Raw genomic sequence first — 13923 nt, forward strand, 5'->3', positions numbered from 1 at the left:
TGGAACCGGAATTCGATCAAAATTTCCTAATCAAAAAACTTTTTGTATGAACATTGGGTTTAATTGCATCGTATGATCTAATCTCTATTGTGCAGTAATTTAAGTGGCATTCAGAGAACTAGGGAGTTGCGCCCTTATTCTCAACTTGGCAAATAAACTTGAAATACCTATTTGCAACATTTCTCATTTACCTACCTCATTGAATGTGATGTTATACCCATGCTTACTTATTATCTAGAAAATATTTTAACAAATTTACCAGTAGGTAATATTACGACCGTTTGAGTGACCGGGTCGTTTGCATACAAGATCGTGACTAGGGCCGGGCATTTTGAATCCCATAGTAAATTATTCAAATCGGCATAGTCTTGTTTTTTTTTCGTTCGCCAAGGATGGAGGTAATTCCGTCATTTTTTTGTTGAATCATTTTTTTTAACGCAAACTGACATGCGAGTGATTGAGTGTGAACGAACACTCAGAAAATCGTCGGAGTGATGGATTCTATTTTTTCTGTAATTTATTACTGAAATTACAACAACAAAACACATACGATTACCAATTTTCCAAGTATTAGAGATCTGATTTTAAAATAACCAGGTATTCGAAAATGCCCAGTCCTACCTGTGAGCGAATGGATCTGCGCGAATAGAAGTTTTGCGAGTACAATTGTTGATTTGAGTTGGGTTGCGCGAGACTAACTTCCTATCTTTTCTCTATGCCTTTATGCTTGTGGATCCGTATGCGTATACTGCAAGGATACTGTAGCTGGAAGAAACATGACTATTCAACATTTGTTGATGTTGGGCATCCAATATACTCGCGTGATTAGGGAGGGTATTTTGCTTGCAACTGAAATTATGTTCGGCAAATTTAAAAAAAAACCTCATAAACATTTTACAAATAGATTCATAAATATATGTATAGAAATCTCTATTGCAACATAATAATGAATTTCACAGAACACGGTAATATATCACTATGAATTTTTCATGTTGTTCCCAACGGAAAATATGACATCGTATTACATTTCAAAATTTCAAAATACATTTCCATTTATCAAGTTCATCAAGCTATTGTGGCGAGGGCTTCTTATCGTTTAAATCTGGCCCTGACACCATGCAAGCATATGTCAAATATAGAAAACATAGTAGAAGTAACCAGGCAAAGGACAAGTATTGTTATTAACATACAGAACAGAGGGAATTTTCCAATTCAATGGTAATTTTGTTTTGTAGCAGTGATCCCATCACACTTTTGCACAGATGTCTGGCTAGATTTGAAGGATCTTGATTGTAAAACTCATCCATGCTATCAGATTTGTCTGATGGCTCATCCTAAAAATGAGAATATATATGGGTAGCAAAACTACATGCAGACATCCAATGGTAATGAAAGCAAAATTGACACTAAGCATTGATTTTTCCGTCTTGATTTGTAAGATATTTTACATTATCGTACCTTTTTATAGAGTTCATATGCAGATTTGATCACCAGATCCATACAGACACAACTCTCAAATTGTAGTTCTGGATTCCTTTCCAAGATTGTTCCTGTTAGAACTAACGTTTCGACCATAATGTGTCGATAAACTGGTTCTCGAATTCCTGCAAATTTTTCTCCAACAAGCTTACACCAAGTAATTTCAAATGGGCCTGAAACAGGGTCAATGTCAACTTATATGTTATTGAATTATTACATTATTCATATCCAATAGACGATTATACAAATTGCACCTAGAAACATCACTGAACAGGGTGAGGTAATGATGGAATACAATAACTTAATCACTATAAATTGTTGGTTGTTGATGGATTTATGGAATTATGAAATTCTGTGCCAATTGCCCAGTAAGAATGTACTTGCGTTATCAAGTTATCAAGTTTCAAGAGTGATCATCAATATCCAATGCAATATAGCCTACGAAAAAGTATACTAAACATCATTCAAATAAAATTTCAGAGCAGAAAAATTTCCATCTGTAAAAGATGGTTTTACAAAATTAAATATCACTAGCAACAGTTGTATCCAACTACTTTATTTAGTTAACAGACTCACTCATATCAGATATAGTAGGTTGATAAGGAAGATGATTTCCATTGATATTTAGGCCTTCTGGGCTCCTTTCCAATATTGACCAAACTTTGGCATAAAATCCCTTTGGCACCTTTTTGAGATATGAAAAATTAATATTTGATATTTTTATACCGCGGAATGACAATGAAAATCGTTCATTTTGACCGGTAATTTGTTTTAATAATTAATTTATTTGTCCATGCAAACCTAATATATATTTCATTGCAAAGATGGAATTTTCCTGCAAATAGCCAAAAGTTGATTTTGCTTTCCATTTGAGAAACACTTCTGAAAACCTTTTATTACTGCTATACAGCACCATAAAATAAATAAAAATGAGAAAACATCAAGATGACATGAAAAACTATTTTACATATGCCTGCATAGTTACAAACCTTATTCAAAGCTCCATTAATTTGCCTTCGTCTGAGCCAAGATAGGTGACATTGTGAATCCTGGCTTACTTTCAGTACATCTAGCATTAATGTTTTGATTTCACTCGGTGACATGGAGTAAATGTGTTCGTAAGAACTTTCATCACTTTCTTGATTGTTTGATAATTGCAATTTCATAGCATGCACCAACCATCCTATTCGAACTTGAAGCATACCTGAATGTTGACGGACAAATATAACTGTACTCAAATTTTGTAAGGTTGTTGTTTTACAACTGAACTAACTGCAATTAATCATCATAGTTTTATGAAAGTGTATCTTTATGCATCTAAATAGTAGATTTATTCGAAATTTCAGTCTCTGATTAACTAAATATAAATATATTAATAAACATTTAGTAAACAAATATATTCTTCTACTGTTACCACGAGGGCCGCAAGCATAAATCTGAAGGCCCGGCAGGCCGCAAACTTTGCCACAAAAAAGAAACTCCAGTTTCATAAACTGCTAGTAAAAAATAATGGGCTTATTAATAGGTTGCACTAATGGGTGTGAGATTGTATACCGATATTGTTTTGAGGGGGTGATTCAGTCTGAATACTGAGATATCTAAATCAGGGTTTTCCCGAACGGGGGTCGAGCGACTATTTTAGGGGTCGGGAAGGGCACACCAATTTCACACAAAGTTCGATATTTATTGAAACTAGTGCAAAACATAAATCTCACAATTTCGAATATGATCCGAGTAGCGGAGCACTTGCATAACAATGCCAGCTTTGATTGTTAGACCCGAGAAGTGGCGTGTTTCCAAATCACCCGCGGGCTGCACAGGAGTATCTAGCGGGCCGTATGTTGTGCAGGCCTGTTCTACTGCATATTGTTAAAAAATACATATTGGTCAAAATAGCACAACCTCACCTTCAAACAAATCTGGATGATCTGTCATTGCTGCAGCAACATGCAAAACAAGTTCTTGTTGCAAACACGCCTCATAATCATTATGTTGTGGGCATTTTGTATACAGAATTTTTTGGATCTCTGATGGTGGTATCGGATTGTTGATGACTACCTGCATAAGGTTACTTTTCTTTATCAATTGGTAGCAATATGATCGACCTACAGTGTACAATCCTACAAACCTCTTCATGGTTAAAAACGCCTAGTGTAACTTCTCGGCCTCTCACAAGAATAGCTGTGATTGAGGGGGCCAAACTGTCAACAATTTTCTTACACAAGCAAGCACTGTATCGAACTATTCCCCACTTTTTTTGGTGTGCTGCAATTCTGTAAATTCACAAGTAAATCAATATTGTGAATTTTCATCTTCATGGTAAAGTCCAACAAGGCTGGTGAAAGAGACTTGCAGGGCTTTAGAACAAGAAAAAATTATGCAAATGCCAGATGATGCAAATTTTGTACTTGAGCTTCACAATAATCAACAAATGCAGTTTCAATGATGAAATGCTTCTACTAAATAGTTACAACAATATACATTCTCACATTTTCTATACATTAATCAATGACATTGGCATCTTGAGTTTTCAGATATGCATGATCTTTAGTTACCTATATACTCTGTTGATATGATCAACGCAACTCCCTCGATGTGTAATAAACTGAGGGCCTTCTCGTTTCATTAGGATTCCAAGTAAATAAGAAAGGGCTTCTACTGAAGTATAGTTTCTGAGAACTTGTACAATTTCAGCAGAAGACTTCTGTCCATCAGTTTTCATTTTTATATCCTGTTTCACAAAGTCAAATTAGTACACTTACTATAAGCAAAGTCACATGTGCTCAATCACAAGTGAGAAAACACATACACAGAAAAACAGCTCAATGGTTGTAAATATTATTAATTAAATTAAAGTAAACAGTTAATATAAGAATTCACAACCAGAAAAGTAAAAATTTCTCTTGATAGACCATGGTTTGCTAGAGCGAATTGCAGAAGATTTGAGAATGATGACAACATTGAATTTGTGCTCATTTAAGAATACCCTAATTCAATAATACCAACAGCTAGAATGCATTTTGTAGGTAATATGACTTTTTGAATACTGAAGAACACACAACATCGCACACTGAATCTTCTAAAATATTTTACAACTTCAATATATTTTGATATTCAAGTTATTTCGATTAAGAATTTATATTTAAACAATTACGTTAGAAAACTTTGATATTCTAATATAATTTTCTCTGAATAATACGAATTTAGATTGAATTCAAGTAAAAAGCATAAATAAACAAAACCTCATCTTCAACTGAGCCTATCTGTTGTCTTAAATTAGTGCAAGAACTTCCATGACGTTTCAATGTATTGGTTTCATCATCTTCTTCATCCAAGCCATAAAATGGCTTAAAAAATCCAGAATCAATTTCTCGAGTTCCATATCTGTAAAGAAGATTAGAAGAAAGACAAGAATATAATTGCGCAAGACTAGAAATACCCAAGAAATTACAATTAAAAGTATGTTATAGGGAATTGAGAACAATCTATAAATGAAAGCACCGACCATTATGTCTGATTCAGAGGTTCCCAACCAGGGTGCGATCGAACGCCTGGGGTTTCAATTTCAACAGAGGTTCGATTGCTTATTACAAAAAATTATGCACTCAGATTAAATGTTCTGGGTGAATAAAACCTACTATTTTTGCTTGTATGAATATGTGGCCATCCGTTCTTAATCATAACAAAGAACTTCATAAAACTTCGAAAAAACAAAAAACTAAATGTAAACAAGGATTTCCTAGATGAAGCAACAGTTTTAGCACTGCTAGTTTGTTGTAATGTAGGCTATTAGAAAAATTCCCATATTGATTTGAAAATAATCTAAAAGTAAAGACTAACACACCCAAATATATCAACTGATCCAATTGCAATCAAGATAAGGTAGAAAACAGAAAATAACGTAAAATAAATTCCGGACCCAAATAGCAATAACAGGATAAGAAAACGGTATTTTTGAAGATTGACTTGGAAAAAACAAACCTGACAAACTCTAAGTGTTCGAAGAATGTTGATCCAATAAATGATTGTATCTTTCCAACTCGAATTTTAACTCCTTGCCATTCCCCTCTTTTAAATGCACTTAACATCTAATTAAAAAAATTCATACAAATGATCAACATTTCACTAGGTATGACATGCCAAGTTTAATAGTCATCCTTCCATTTTTGTGTTTTTTGTTAACTCTTATTTATTAAACACATCGAACAGGTATTTGAGATCGCAATCCTCCCTTGTGAACTTATCCTGCCTTGGAATGGGGTGGTAATAGCTTTTTGATATGCAATTTTTGCTTAAACATTTTTTCATGCTTGAGTACTGTAAGCATTACATTTACGAATAGATTTGTGACACTACCAAATAGTGAATCACTTATTCAAAATACCAAAGTTACAGGAGAGTGTGTATAGACCAGGCAATTCTTGACAGAATTGTATTGTTGCCGTGGGCCTATTGTGGTTTAAACCCCTCAAGAACTGTATACTTTCCTGGGCATTTTTTTGTTAAAAAGGATTTGCTTAATAAAGTGAATGGTGCAACTCTTGTCCTGTATTGCTTATCTATCATATATATGTTTGGTTGGGAGATGATTTATAACTGTATGCAATAAACAAATTGATGTTTTCACAGGATGTTCATTAATTGACACTTGAAAAGTGTGTGAGTGCAATTAAATCTATAAGCAATTTTGCAGTTTGCCCAAGTCTGCAAATCACCAAGAGACAGTATTTGATATAAGCTGCAAAATCCCTTATGTAATTGTGATTTAATATTTGAATTTCAGCCTAACACTAGTCTCCAAATACTATTGTTTGGTCACTAAACAATACTATCGTGATTCAACTCACTTCTAAGATGGGTCCCAATCTCTCCTTCTTCATAACATCTTCTCTAAGTAAAGTGATGAAGAGTGGTCTGCCAGGCAATCTCCAATAGCTGTTTATAAATCCCATTGTATGCTTGATTTCATCAAGTAAAATTTGAGTATCGAATGCAATGTAGAAATCGCTAATATCAAACAACAAAGGGTAACAAACAACAGTACTGCCAAGAATCCTATTAAACAAAAAGATTCACAAAAATAATGAAGCAATATGATCAAACTTGAATTAAATTTAATTAATGAGATTCCTTTCACACCTATATACTTTTGAAGTACCTAAGGCTCCGATCGGACGCTTTGGTCGTCCAGATAAACCAAGATTTGGTAATACTCCTAGGTGTTCGTACACTTTGACTAATTCTTGTGAAGGCCAGATTTGAACAGGTTCGACTTGATTTGATGTTTGCGTTATTATTCCATATGTAGAAAGTTCAGTTTGCAACTTCGTACTTTCGGCAATTAAGACAACCTAAAATAGTTAGTGACTGTTATTAAAGAACAAAAAAATCAGGTGTCTGTCAAAACACTTCTTCCAATTTATTTCAATATTACTTGAGATAAATATTTTATTAAGTTATTTGCTTCAAACTTACTATAACAATACAATGATTTGATATATTAACAATTTTTCAGTATTTCTTTTCAAAAAATTCGGTTAGCTCAATGGTATTAATAAACTCTTGGTATATTTGATTGATTGATTTTCTAGAACAAAGAGTGGGTTCTGGGACCCTGGGGTATGTTCGATGGAAGCAAAAACACAAGAATCATACCTTGTTTTTTTAAATAAAACATAATCATATGTAACATCTATGACCTGTATTGTCGTTTCACAAGCAACTCCTTGAAACATTGAATATCTCATGTTTACCCCTCTTTGTTCTTTCAAAGGAATAAAACGCTTGACCGGATCAATTTCTTGCCTCGATATCAACCCATCCACTAAAAGTCTATAAAAAAATTGATAATTAATGCGTTTTTAAGTGATTACTACACGAATATGTAGAACAGTAAACAGTATGTTGTTGGTGTGTGAAAGACTACAATTCCAGTAACATCATTATATACCTAAGTCTCTGCACCGCACAAACATTCTCTATGTGCAGCACACTGGAAAACTCAACATACCATAAAAAATAAATATAGACAACAATTAGGTCATATTTCTGATACATCACAGCATTTACCACATTTTTGGTTATTTTTTAACTACTGAAAATGTTTCAAAAAGTTACAGGAAAATAAGCAGCTACATCGCCATATAGCTAATAATGTCATTTTTGATATTAATAATTTTGAACAGCACACATCTCCGTCATATCACAAATAGTGTGTAATAGTCGATAATATATGAGTTGATTTTTGGGTTTTGGCGATTAGTTTATTCAACTAAGTGTAATCATTATGGAACAAACATGAAATCCAATTCCAGCTTACATAGCTTACCCTGTAATTTTGCTTTATATTGAAAACAAAAGACTGTTGAGATCAACATTCAAAATCGCAGATGGCAGTACAAATTCAGAATGTATGATAGAGTATTATGCAGCTGATTGATCAGTAACGTGAATATAACACAAACACAAAAATTCACTCACTGTGAAATTGTATACAGTGCTTGTCCCCATAGAAACACATATGTTTCCTTTGTCAAATCGAAACTGCATTTACGATCACATGATCCTGGTTTGTTCCTTTCTTTTTGAATATCATCTTTTTGAACATAATAAAAACGTGGAACAAGCAAGTGACCATCATCATTTTCCCATAAAGTAGTTTTCAGCTTCTCTTGGTACTCTCTGACCTGATTTGAAATATGTACAAGAGTAGCAAAATTATAGTATGTTATGATTCAGTCATTACCTTACGCAATTAACTACATAACTAGCATATTAAATAATTATGCAGCCTAGTTTTAAATAAAAATTGAGTTACCTGTTCAGAATCATTGTGGAATACTCCATCAATTATTGAATAAATGAAAAACAACGGCCATTCACATTCAATTCCATTGAAAAGTTTGATTTCAGCAGGTCTATAATATTTTCTATTTTGATCTTCAACTTCTGTCATGTAACCATCACCCTGATGAACAGAAAATATTGAATTTCTGTAAAATTTTCTAAAAAAAAATCAAACTGAAGTACTGTAATGCATGCCTAATTATTATGACTGCAATAAGATAATCCAAAAAATTCATCAAATTATTCAGTTGATCACAGACCAGTGACCGCTGGTCTAAACTGAATACAGCGATAAATTAATACAAAGCTCTTGTTTTAAGTATAAAGAGGATTCTGTTTCATATTAAAATTATATCTTACCACAAACCTTTTATAACCGTATCTTCCTTCCAAACGATTTTTGACTTTTGTTTTTGTAAGTTTGCATAAATCATCATCATCGAGAGCAAAAAATGGAAACGAAGTTGTAGGTAATATTGCAGAATCTATTAAATTAGAATAAATAAAATAAGTACATGATTTCAGCAACGATAAAAGTACACTTAGAATATAATTGTAAGTAGAAAAAAATGAGAAATAAAAAAACATTATCTTTTAGTTAAGGTGACATGAAGAAACATAACGGATGCTTATTCCTATGATCAAACATATCAACAACACACAACAGTTTTTATTAGTTTGGATTGAGTTGATTTTACCACTGTTTTTTGAAATAGATTCCTTTGGCAGCAAAGAGTCAACAACAGTTCGATTTCTATTGTGGGCATCCATATCCACCCAGATAACAGACCATGGTGCTCCATGTTGCTTCCCAAATAAATTAAAACCATTCACAGATTCCAAAGCTGCTTTTGCAGCACCAACAGCACTAGCATGAAGTTCAGGGTTTCCGTTGTTGTATTTGCTACCACGACCCCACATACCAAAGTCAGGAACTCTGTAATTGGATAAGTGAGTTTATTAAAAATGAAAAGACCAAAATAAGAAATATAATTGGAGACTTATTAAATAATTGCTCTACTTTTCTAACAATGCAGAAATATCATTTGAATTTGTATTGATGACACGCTTAAATCCAGACCAATCTTCAAGGTAAATATGATTCTAACTAGTAAACTTATTGAAAGGTGAAAGAGAATTCTAAGATTGATCAGCTTCGTTCATCGAGTTTTATATGAATATAGCAATTTAGAATTTATATTTATTTTGATTCAGTGAATATTAGTTTTCCTATGCAAAACAAAGTCTTCATTGAATGAATTAATTTTTTTCAAAATATTTCAGCTCGGGCAAGCTCTACTACATTTGAATCACCTGTAAGATCTTTCCAAATAATATACAAGATTCTGGACAAACGCAACTTCATCGGTGTTGAATACAATTTGAAGACCTGAGGCCGTCATTTGCACGAGATATAAAATAAATAAAGCAACAACATCTTGTTGTAAATGAGGATATTCTCCTTGAGTAGCATCCCCTGTCCATGCATCAAATTTGCAATGAATTGCATTTGCGTTCGTCTGTTCAGTCTTAAACTTTTCAACCTACAAAAATATATTCAGGTTTTTATGAAGATATTAAAATACATCCTTCAGGTTCGGAATACTGATAAAATAAAATGTAAGGTGTGAAGTGTAACAAGGTGAGCTACTCAAAAATAAAATGTCTCTGGTCATTCCATCCTCATACTAGATAGTAGTATAGTCTGCTCAAGAGCTTAATTTTAGTGTGTCTGGAGTGGTGGAATATTCTAACATCCCAATAGAATATTCCACCATGATTTAAGAAATTGTACCTTAAATGATTGTCTCATATAACAAGTTAATATCCCTCTCATACATTTAACAGTACAATGTTCAAGTTCGTAGCACCTTCCTTCATCATCATCAATCCTGCAAACAAAAGATGGATAAACCTTTAATAAAAGGTATAACTATAAAACGAGAATATCGGTCAGAGACCGAAGAAAGTTAGAGGATCCCCCAAAACAGCGCCCTTACTCCATAGTGACACCTTGTGTCACATCACTAATTAATTAATAACTCGCTAATTATACGACATAATTCATCCAAAATCAATAGGCTTCTGGTACGACATATAATAAATGCACATGCAAAATCTTGAGCAGATTCAATCTCGCTTTCGTGAGATATCGCGTGCATCTAACAGACAAACAGACAAATACCTATCAACATACTTACCGATTAAAATCGATAAGTAATTATCCAGTATGAATTCCATATCACAGGGCAGGTATTAAATATTTTGAATATAACACATACGAAATAATTCATGCTTTGTCTCACAATCTAAAGATACTAAAAACGTCTGCATAAAATATTACTGCCATTGTATTACAGGATACTTAGGTTAAAATTGATTGCAATACAGTTAAAAAAGTGAATTTGACAGTCATCATTTATAAATAAAAATTTCCAAAGATTTATTCACAACAAATAACAGTATTTCAAACATAACATTTTCAGTACCTAAAACTGCTTCTCTTCTTACAATATCAAAAACATTTGATGCAACTAAGTTAAAAAAAATGAATAAAATAGATAAGATCAACCCTATTATGCGGTGAAATAACTAATCCAACACTAATTTAATCTGAGAGATTACAGTATGGTACTATTCGAAATTTACTAATGGATATTATTCTAAAAACATTATTTCAAATTATAGCACTATTTTAATATACATACATAATATTAATTATTTATGCCAAATCTTACCTTCTGTATGCAAGTCCGAGAGACCATATGGCGACAGCACAGTACACACTATCACGAACAAACGCATCTTTCCCACAGGAAAATAGGCCTGTTGTAGGACTCTGGTAAGGTAGCAGAAGACTGAATAGATGCAAATTTTTCTTATAATGATTTATCAATAATTATAGTCAGAGATCACAAATAATTATTACAAAACATTCAGTTGCAAAAATCATATTTATCGATATTTCTCATCGGTGAGAAATGATTAGGATGAATAAAAATTTTGTATTACTTAAACCAGGGTGGTCCAAGGTTGTCGGCTCCGCGGGCCACAAAATTATTTTTGCATTGTTCGCGGGCCACAAGAGTGCCAGGAATAGGTAAACAGTGCAATACAAAACAAACACTTTTATTGTAAAATCACATAGTTATCAGGCATAGCCATTCTAGGCTAATAGAATCCGTATTTGATTTCAACTTCGCTAGTTTCCCCAGCTAGCCATAACACTATTTAATTCAGTGACATTAGTGATGACAATATGTCAAAAGATTTTTCTGATTAATTTTATGACGAAACAACACAAAATTCGATTTTTTGATTACTCCGAATGTGACGCGGGCCACAGATAATGAAGCGGCGGGCCACATGTGGCCCGCGGGCCTGGGTTTGGACCACCCTGACTTAGACCATCCTGAATATAAAAAATTTATATAAGGAAACTTCATCCTGATCACCAGATGAATGAATCTTAAATCTCAGGGCATATTAAAAGATAGCTTAAATATAAATATTGATAATTTGCATCAAGTGTGGCTTGATTTTCAGATTAGTTTTTCTCTTAGAAGTGGTTGTTAGTAACATTGTAAATTTTCCTATTGGTGACATAAATGGGAAATCAATGTTCAGTGAATAATTTTTTTATCAATATTTTATGGAAGCTGAACCTGAAAGACAGTTAATAATTTACCTCTTGATTGTTATGTAATGTTCTTCCAATTGCAGTTTGGCCGCATTATATGCATGCTTTGTTTCTCCTTCCATTGGAAAGAAGATGATACAATATCATTGATATAAATGGCTACATACAGTGAACTAAAAAGGAAACTTTCCAAAAATAAGTATCACAATTCAGTTGTTTCACCTCAATTATAAAAATAGTTTTATGAAATAAAACAACAGTGCCAGTGCTTTGATCTATTGTAGTTTGATGCTAAAAACAGCTGAGTTATAAATAACAGATTCATAAAAACATTTACATATTTAGAAATGCTGTTACTTGTTATGTCGCAAATATTCAATATAGAGTGGCTTGTACTGAATCCTTCTCACTCAAAATGCCACCTATGATGGAATGTATTTTCAATCTTAAAAAGATTCATTTATTAAATTTAATATGAATAAGCTCAGAAATATTTCTTCTCCAAAAATACACGCTAAACGGCTTTGAATATCTAGCTATGAAAGGAGAAAGTACATATGGAATTGAAAAGTGAATTATGATTGAAGCTATTCCTATCACGATTATGTTGGCAGACCTGACTTCTCAATTGCCTATATAATACCAAAAGTCTCCAATTTTGTAAATAACCCACAATAAAAACTTTTAATCAGTTATTAATTACACAATGAACAATAAATTTAATGCTATTTTTTACTAAAAACCAAAGCAACATTTTCAAGCGAAACAGATTTTTCAGTATACTCGATCAAAACACAATCATATCCATTTTGTATCATATAACTAACTCGGCCTCTGTCAATCACATTTTTGCAAATCAAACCTACTTTTGTCTTCTCCTCATTTGATAGAAAATCTAGCTTATTTACATTATTCGGAACTGGATTCGTTGATGTGCTTGGTTTGAAATGACAAACTGCCCAACTAGACATCAGTGAAATGATTGAAAAATCTCTGGCACTTAATCCAAGATGTTTAAAATATTCTTTTCCGCAGTATTGGTCCCAAATAACACGATGGTGACAGCAAAGAGCAATAACACCACCATGAAACTTGGACTTTGGAGAAGTTCGCACAATGCATTTTAATGCAAAATCGGTTGCCACACCACATAAATGCTTGCTTATTGCCACCAATGGATGTGAAGGAAGATCCTCAATGTTGGATATACAAAGATCTTTAATGTCGGACCGGATTCTTTTAATCATCATTTTATCACCGCTCTGGCGATGCTTTGCATCTAATTTTCTACGATTTGTACCTCGGTCAACAAGAACAAACAAACACAAACTTTGTTTTTCGATCGGAATTGTTTTAATGACAGATATAGAAAACTGCCCCCTTCCTGCACCAAATTCAATGTAACAACCTGGGGAAACAAGTAGTCCTTGTCTTTCCATTAATCCAAGCAAATTTGCATTTTGTCTTATCTGCCTCAAAGCTGAGACAGAGTTTTCCATGTCCTTGATATCAACAGCAAAAGCATTATGAATTGGATGTTCATTCTCATGCAGGATAGGATCATCAAGTTCAAGCTTCTTTAGTTTATCAATAAGACTTTTACATTCAGATATGGATACATCCCTCAAATATTCAACAATGCCATCTTTATTTTCAGATGGATCACAGTTAATATCAGGAACATACCATGCATCAGTAGGAATCAACTTTTTGGCATTACATTTACGCATGTGCTTGGAGAGATTTTTTTTGTCGCACGTGTGACTAGGATCGAGAGGACATCTAATTCTGTTTCCACCATCGTCCGTTTCATTGCTGATTTCCGTATTTATAATATGTTGAACACAAAATTCTTTGCCTTTTACTCTCTCCAATCTGCAATTCCTCTTTTTATTTGTCAAATAGTGTTTGCAAGACAAATTAGATTCGCATTGATTAATATTTGTGAGCATGTTATT

At 33.1% G+C, this 13923-nt stretch overlaps 2 protein-coding genes across 2 annotated transcripts; both read right to left on the reverse strand.

Moving 5' to 3' along the window:
- Positions 1 to 913: 913 nt before the first annotated feature.
- Positions 914 to 12154, reverse strand: LOC120336658 (phosphorylase b kinase regulatory subunit beta-like). The gene is made up of 20 exons (XM_039404387.2): positions 12014 to 12154; positions 11064 to 11183; positions 10121 to 10217; positions 9640 to 9869; positions 9024 to 9262; positions 8686 to 8810; positions 8297 to 8446; positions 7960 to 8165; positions 7179 to 7311; positions 6619 to 6830; positions 6327 to 6534; positions 5461 to 5567; positions 4722 to 4863; positions 4035 to 4210; positions 3608 to 3752; positions 3387 to 3537; positions 2469 to 2683; positions 2056 to 2164; positions 1459 to 1652; positions 914 to 1334 (listed from the first exon to the last, which is right to left on the reverse strand). Exons 1-20 carry the CDS (start codon positions 12085 to 12087, stop codon positions 1182 to 1184), a joined length of 3186 nt encoding a protein of 1061 aa, XP_039260321.2. The 5' UTR covers positions 12088 to 12154; the 3' UTR covers positions 914 to 1181.
- On the reverse strand, positions 12139 to 13917 carry LOC120336659 (tRNA:m(4)X modification enzyme TRM13 homolog). The gene has a single exon (XM_039404388.2). The coding sequence runs from the start codon at positions 13915 to 13917 to the stop codon at positions 12691 to 12693; it is 1227 nt and encodes a 408-aa protein (XP_039260322.1). The 3' UTR covers positions 12139 to 12690.
- Positions 13918 to 13923: the final 6 nt, after the last annotated feature.

The sequence above is a fragment of the Styela clava genome, chromosome 2, assembly GCF_964204865.1.
Source record: "Styela clava chromosome 2, kaStyClav1.hap1.2, whole genome shotgun sequence".
NCBI lineage: Eukaryota > Metazoa > Chordata > Ascidiacea > Stolidobranchia > Styelidae > Styela > Styela clava.